The sequence below is a fragment of the Musa acuminata genome, chromosome BXJ2-5 (assembly GCF_036884655.1).
Source record: "Musa acuminata AAA Group cultivar baxijiao chromosome BXJ2-5, Cavendish_Baxijiao_AAA, whole genome shotgun sequence".
Taxonomy (NCBI): Eukaryota; Viridiplantae; Streptophyta; class Magnoliopsida; order Zingiberales; family Musaceae; genus Musa; species Musa acuminata.
Genome location: NC_088342.1, coordinates 31,483,742 through 31,491,691, shown reverse-complemented (window position 1 = coordinate 31,491,691; position 7,950 = coordinate 31,483,742). Strand labels below are relative to the sequence as shown.

The window sequence follows — 7,950 nt, the reverse complement described above, 5'->3', positions numbered from 1 at the left end:
GATGTAGCATGATAAGAAGCACCTGTATCACCCACTTAAGATCTTAACACACAAGAAAAAATATCATCAGAAGGAGACAAAATCAAATAATCACCACCCTGCACTATAGCTATGATATTATCTTTTGACTCTATAGACTCCACTTCTTTTCCCTTTTTCTTGCTCTTCTTAGGTTGCTTATATTGGTTCTTGTAATGTCCTTTCTCACTACAGTTATAGCAAACAATATCTTTTCTTGATCTTGACTCGCTCCTACTCATGCGTGAACTGCTTCTAGACTTTGACCTTCCTCTGTTCTCTGAGATAAGTTCCTGTGAATCATTCTGAAATATTGCTGAACTCTTTCTTCTCAACTCCTCATTCAACAAACTGCTTGTTACTTGACTCATAATGATAACACCATCTAGTGTAGAATTATTGAGGGAAACCACTAGTGTCTCCTAACTTTCTGGTAATGAATTGAGAAGTAACAATGCCTACAACTCATCATCAAGAGACATTTTTATAAAGGATAACTGGTTAGTAATACTTTGCATTTCATTCAAATGCTCAGCAATAGAAGCACCCTCTCTATATTTTAGGTTCACAAGTTTTCTGATCAAAAAAACTTTGTTGCCAGTTATTTTTCTTTCATAGAGACTTTCCAACTTTTTTCAAAGAGAATATGTAGAAATTTCAATAGAAACATAGTGAAAGACACTATCATCAAGCCAATGTCGAATAAACCTAATTGTTTTTCAATCTAATCTCTTCCACTCATCATCTGTTATAGTTGTGGGTTTTGCACTATCCCCCTACAAAAGTCTATATAAATCTTTGCAATAAAAGAGATTTTCCATTCTTGGTTTCCATATCATCCAATTGTTTCCATTTAAACTAATCATGCGAGAAACATTATTGGCCTCCATGTTCAAATACAAAAATTAAATCACCAAAACCCTTGCTCTGATACTAGTTGATGGGGATATAAAGCGGAATTACCTTTGTATATTAACAAATACTAGCAGACCATGAAATACAATAGAATTAAATGAAATCACAATCAAATAGAACACCAAGATATACGTGGAAAACCCCTCCAATGTGAAGGGTAAAAACCATGTGGCAAACTAGAGATAATCCACTATGAGAATAATGAATATACAAATCTCAATCTCTTACCCTAAACCCTAGCAACAATCACAAGAGAATAACTGTGATACAGGGATCACGTCATTATCCACGATATCTAAAACCTCCCCAAGTAATCACAGCAAGAGTCTACTGTAGATTTGATCTAACTTGAGATGAGAACACTACTAGATGATTGAGAACAATCTCTCTGCGTTATCCTTGTTTTCTTTCCTTTCTTTCTCTTATTTTTCTGTCTTTTTCTTCTCCTCTTTGCTACTACGAAGATCACCACGTTGCTGCCCTTTTCTGCCAAAAAAACGTAGCCACCTTCGTATAAAAACGTAACCACCACACCCTCCTTATATTGATCTAGGATTAAATTAAGAGGGGTATAAGCTGTGGGTTGATAAGATCTATATGGACTGAATATGAGCTATCAGCCCAACAGGATATGCCTCTGCCAAAGGTTCATTCTCTTTTTGTTTGGATTTAAAGGTTGTAGGTTTTTGGTCACTAAAGTCTTGTCCTGCTCTCAGCTGTATTGCATATTGGCTTTCAAGAACCGCCGAGTTTTTGACAAGAAAAATAATTGAAAGTTCTGATTGGTTTTGCCTTTTGAAATATTTCTATTCGAGTAGAATTGTAGCATGAGGGGGAGGAGGGAGCCGTCGGGGGAGAACTTGACGGCGGAAACGGCACGGCTGTTGCCCCTCGGGTTGTGCAGATGGATGGCTGGATGTTTGTACGCTAGGTTCTGAGCATTCGTGCCATGGTTTATGATGCATAAACGGGGTGTTCGTAGTGGATTGACGTCCGAAGGATTGCCCCAGGAAGCTGAAGAGTGCTCATGGATCGGTAGAAAATTGTGTTGAAGTAAATCAGAAAATAAATTTTTTATACAGATGATAATATTCCAAATTGAGAATGAGATATTTTAAAGAACAACTCAGAAACGGACAATCTACGTGTAATATGTTCCAAAATAGTTTCCGGGGAACCAAATTGCCACGTCACCCTCGAACCCACCAAAAGCTAGCTTGTATTTTGTGCATTCATCATGATAGATGGAGTCTTATTCCGTCATGCTGCTAGGTTTTATGGTAGGTATTCGAGCTGGATCGGGAGCCATCGGAGGTTACTCGGACCCTCCGGAGGATTGTCCACAGGAAGCCCTCGTTTCTAAACTTGTTCTTTGTTTTGGATCGTTGAACAAGCACTGAAGCAAGCAGGCCTTCAGCCTTCTCCGTCTCTTCAGCTTTTAAGGTGCAGCCCACTTGTTCGACAGATTGTCCGTGGGAAAAGTTGCAGCCGGTGCCCTAAGCCAACGGCTCAAGAGGGCCTGGCCTGAACCCGTCCTTATCAAGACAGCAGAGCAGTTTCTAAAGACCTTTCCTCACGATTGTTATCCTACTTCTAACGCATCGTTGCATTAGATGCAAACCGGTCCACATCCTACAATGACAAAGACACAGACAAAAGAACTGGCTCCGCGAGAAATGCTGAACTTACCAGGTGTCCAAGTCTTCTGTCGGATACATCGCACTTGTTTGACTTCAATAGTGTCGGTGGTGGTGGTATTCTGGTGTGAAATCGAAGCGCTGTCATTAGCGCAGTACAGATGCAATGCCGCCGACAGCTCGCCTGTTCTGAAACCGACGCTCCAAACACTTTTTTTCTTCCTTGTCAACGTCAGGTGGGTTAAATTCCGGAGATTTTGGATGCCAAATCAGTGACCAAGGTGATATCTTTGAATCTGATGTTTCATCGCCATTCATCTGAACATTCTGATTCACACTTCAAGAGCATACTCCACATGTTCACTGGCTTTAGCTTTCCGGCTTAACTCATAGCTTGATGACAAGCAAGAAATGAATTTTTTTTCTTTCCAATCTTTGTTTTCCTAACATAATAGCAAGAAAAGCTTCTTTTTGCTTAAGGGACCGACGAAACACTTTTCTCACATGGGTGATGGATAAGTTTTGTGGAGTTGTTTTACATTGCGGCTACTGCATGATAAGTTCCTCTGCCAGGAATTTCTAAGAACGGTGGGTAGACAACTGAATCGACGAGAAGGAAATTAATGTGCCAGCAGACAGCGAAAGCAGGGGTTGTAGGTCAGCTTTTCACATGACTCAGCAGTTTTAATTGGTTGACTTCGTGGCGTTCTCCACCAAACTGGCCATCGATGGACACTTGCCCTTCCATAATCTCCAACACGTGCAGATGACAAGTCCCAGCTCCAACTCCATGGGGCAGCGACTGCTGCTCCCTTCAGCATTTCCTGAGATGCAATTCGCTTCTTCAAAGCAATACATTTTGATCGGAGGGAGGAAGTACAACTCTGCAGCTTCCTTTGTGGTAAGCACTCCTATCTATAAACCCAAGAACATATTTTTCAATAGTATGTAGCTTATGCCACGGTAGCCTATCATCAAGAGAATGATCTTTTTTTCTGATGGCATGAATTATATTAGAATGAAAGCTGGTGTGCATTACCTTCTCGCGGATGGGCAAAAGGGCGACATGTTTGATTATAATTTCTCTGGATAAGTCATAAAATTTCATATCATATGCATGTCAACTCTCGTGTATGTTATGATCTTTAGTCACAAAAAAAAGACACTCTATTTTCCCCACAGCTTATAAAGATATGTTGCAAGTTCCATTTTGCAGGAACAAAAACATAATGTGTAAATATCTTATACTGAAACCAGGAGATCCTTTGAATTCAATTTTATGTCTGAGCATTTACTTCCAATTTTGATGCAGGGCTTTTTGTACCAAGGCTAAAAGAGAATAAGAAATACTATATTTGACCTTTAGATTCTCTCCTCAACAAAAGAAAAGCTTTTGGATCCAAGATATGACTGGATCTACTGCTTTAGCACTTTACATTACAATAAGTTGTCTTGCATTTGTGATATCAAAGATTGTTGTTTCGTGCCTCCTCTACAGAAGATGGACTCGGAAACATAAGATCATCCAAGATACTTTGTCAGGTTACCTTCTGTACTTCCACGGCACAGCACATCGTAGACACGGCACTTGTTGTAGGTTGCTGACATTTCATGGTAACAGGTGGAAGGTTGGTAATATTCAGGTCTCCCACGGTACAATCTCTGAGCTCAAAGATCTTTGTCAAGAAGCTCATGGAGTTGTCGAGCAAGGATATTATTGGATCTGGAGGCTCTGGTACAGTCTACAGATTGGCAATTGATGACACCACCGCCTTTGCAGTGAAGAGACTGAACAAGGGAACTACCGATAGAGACTGTGGATTTGAAAGAGAGCTGGATGCTATGGGTGATATAAAGCACAGAAACATTGCTAGTCTTAACGGATATTATATCGCACCTCAGTTTAATTTTCTTATATATGAACTGATGCCAAATGGAAGCTTGGATGCATTGCTTCATGGTAGTAAACTGAATGGTCTTTAAATAAATCTAGATTTCATATCATATGATATTAAGTGGAGTTTAGTTTCTTACTAGTTTCTGATACAGGCAATTTGAGCAAAGTGAAACCTCTTGATTGGCCTACGAGATGCAAAATAGCTGTTGGTGCAGCAAGGGGTATATCATATCTGCATCATGATTGTATACCTCACATAATCCACAGAGATATCAAATCAAGCAATATACTGTTGGATCATAACATGGAGGCAAGGGTTTCTGATTTTGGATTAGCCACACTAATGAAACCAGATCAGAGCCATGTTTCAACAGTTGTTGCAGGAACTTTTGGTTATCTAGCTCCTGGTAATGTGATTGACTGACAACCACAAATTTTAGTCTGTGCCAATTTCTATACCTGGATCATGAAAAAGGCTTAATTCATCAGAGTTTTGCAGAATATTTTGACACGGGTAAAGCAACTACAAAAGGAGATGTTTACAGCTTTGGTGTGGTTTTGCTTGAACTTTTAACTGGCAGGAGGCCAACCAATGAATTGTTTTTGGAAGAAGGCACAAAACTTGCAACCTGGGTAAGTAGTAGACATTTGATATTTGTACTCTGTAGGGGTTTCCTGTGTTATGATTATCTATATAAGCATATTCGAAACAAATATATTACTGAGTCAATCCATGATACTAGAATAAGAGTCAACATATCATCTGTACTCAAAATATGTGTAGTCTTAGACAACTTGAGAGATATTTTTACATATTGCTTTAAACTACTGCTTTATTGGATGTCCAATTATTAATAAACCAGAGCTAGTCATATAACCGCAGGCAGTATTTTGGATGTGTAGTTTCATGTTCTCTGGGAACTAAATATCCATCTCAAAGAGTTTGGTACAATCCTGATGAAGCTTTTGAATGAGATTCACATTCTCACAATTATTTGATGTCCTACTACATTATGTAGACAAGGAAACTGAATAAAGCAGCAGATTGCTGACCAAAATAAAGAGCTTGGTACAGTAAAAAGCAGTAGATCGCTGACTGAATAAACCAGAGTGAATCTTGTAATGCCCGATAGTATTTTGGATGTGTAATTTCATGTTCTTTGGGAACTAAATATCCATCTCAAAGAGTTTGGCACAATCTCATGGAGCATTTATACGAGATTCACATTCTCATAATTATTTGATGTTCTGTTACATTATGCAGACATGCACGAGGAAACTGAATAAAGCAGTAGATCACCGACGAAAATAAAGATTTCCAGAATCATGAGTTTTGTAAGTCTACTGGATTATCATGATATAATACTAAATTACTCGTGTAAAAAGCCTGTCCATCATATACAAGAGAAAATTCTGTTATACAGTGGGGTTTAAATGTAGCTTGGTCAATAAAAAAATTGTGTTAGCTTTTATACCAATTCTATTAGTAGATGTAAGTTTTACATTGTGTGAAATAACACGTGGAATAGATTGTGAAGATATTAAAAGAAATTTTGTAATTTTGCATGAACTGGTTTAGCTTCCGACATCCAGCCTCCTACCACAATTATCCAATGAATTCCACCAGATGCTACTTCTGAGCTAGTGTATTTATGATGTGTATTCTTTTCAATTTGCTCATCTTACAATGTGTTCTGATGACTTTACCTTATATTGGGCTTTTTGGTTCAACAGGTAAAATGTATTGTCGAAGATAAAAGGGAAGAACATGCTGTGGATACAGCGCTGTCATGCTTTCCTGTTGAAGATGTCAAGGAAGTCTTCCGCATTGCAGAAAAATGCCTAGAATTAGATCCATCGGAGAGGCCAACCATGGCAGCGGTTCATAAAATGCTTGAGCAAGTAAATACTTTCCACACTCTCATATCGGGCACTCTAAAAGGTGGCGCTGCTGCGGATAACACACTGTTAACTACTGGTTCTGGGTATACATGCAACAATCGTCTGTCCTAGTTATACAGGACCTCCTATTCACCAAGATAGATGTGGTGAATCCGTGATGTCATAAGAAGCTACAATTTCTTGTGGTGAATACTACATACCAATTGTCACACACACACACAAACATATATATATATATATTTCCAACCATTGTCTAATGTCTTAATAGCCACATTGTTCATTGTTGATGCACAAATGCTATGCCCATCGCTTCTTCAAAAAACTATTCTGTGACTAATCTGTAATTTATTACAAGGATACGTGGATGGATCTTTTGTAAATCGTTGGACTTATATGTAATTATAAGTCTTGGTGTGACTAAAATGTAAAATTTTAATTTTGACATCAACCTACCTTATTACCCCCTATTAACAGAAGAATTGAAGAATAAAGGAGAAGAAAAAGAAAAAGAGAGAGAGAGAGAGAGAGAGAGAGAGAAATAAAAAGAGGAAATATGTAGGTTTTCTATTTTTTAATTGTTATTTAATTTTTATTATGTTGATTAATAGTTTTATTAAACTGTGAATTAGTTAATTAATTAATTAATTAATTAGAATGACTGAGCCTGTAAGGTTAGGCCAAGTCCATGGGAAGCAGGCCCACAGTCATGTATCCATAGACATGAGCCTGGACTGAGCCCATGTATCCATATTCAAGTTCATGCATCCACAGGCTCCATAAATCCGTAGGTTTAGTCCACGGGACTGAGCCCATAGTATACCACTAAAATTTTGTAAGCCGCTCTCCATACAACTTCAAAATATTGTAAACTGTTCTCAGGTCCGGTGCAAAATCCTATGTGAGTTTCTTTTTAGGGTACAGAGATAGCCCACATAATTATGTTCTTAAAGATTATATATTACTTAAAGAAATCTTAGAATTTCTTCTCGCACAAAAAATTCCTTTTGACTCCATCGTTACAAATTAGTAAAACTTATATGTAGATCCTTAAGTAGAACATGGGACATTCTCGCCTCCAAACAAAAAATTTAACCCTCTAAACTTTGACATACATAAATCTGAAAATTATAATTTTCTTATGACATCATAAGTTCTTATTTTGTTTTTGGTATTATAACTTCTGCCAAGTGCAAGTGCAAGTACATGTGATTAAAAGTTTTCTTTTTCTGTTATACAAATGATTCGTTTAGTTGGATCATACAATCATATTCCTAAAAAAATATTGTTAGAGCTAGTCCCATAAAATTTACCAAATAGTAATTTTGACAACCCAACAAAGATAATAAAACAGAAATAATAAAAGCGACAAGAACACCAGATTTACATGGTTCGATCAATTGACCTACATCTACGGACGAAGGAGAAGCAAATCACTACTATAAAAGAGAGACTATTACAAATGTCTCAGAAAGATGTTCCTAGGCCATAAAATATCCGAATCTATTAAACAAGAAAAATCCAAACTATAAACTCAAACTATTTAACTGAGTGTGAACTTAAACCCAAAGCAAACACTTAGGT

The 7,950-nt window shown here is 37.7% G+C and overlaps 1 protein-coding gene across 3 annotated transcripts; it reads left to right on the top strand.

The window, feature by feature from the left end:
• The first annotated feature begins 2,981 nt into the window (after positions 1–2,981).
• LOC135612630 (receptor-like serine/threonine-protein kinase At1g78530) lies at positions 2,982–6,626 on the top strand. Of its 3 annotated transcripts, XM_065109142.1 has the most exons (7): positions 2,982–3,471; positions 3,883–4,112; positions 4,192–4,530; positions 4,620–4,874; positions 4,967–5,100; positions 5,732–5,802; positions 6,202–6,341. In XM_065109142.1, the coding sequence occupies exons 2-6, from the start codon at positions 3,977–3,979 to the stop codon at positions 5,777–5,779; spliced, it is 912 nt and encodes a 303-aa protein (XP_064965214.1). In that variant the 5' UTR covers positions 2,982–3,471; positions 3,883–3,976; the 3' UTR covers positions 5,780–5,802; positions 6,202–6,341. The 3 variants fall into 3 exon arrangements, with proteins under 3 accessions (XP_064965214.1, XP_064965213.1, XP_064965212.1); XM_065109141.1 differs by lacking the exon at positions 5,732–5,802 and having other exon boundaries at positions 4,069–4,112; positions 6,202–6,626; XM_065109140.1 differs by lacking the exon at positions 5,732–5,802 and having other exon boundaries at positions 6,202–6,626.
• The last annotated feature ends 1,324 nt before the right edge of the window (positions 6,627–7,950 follow it).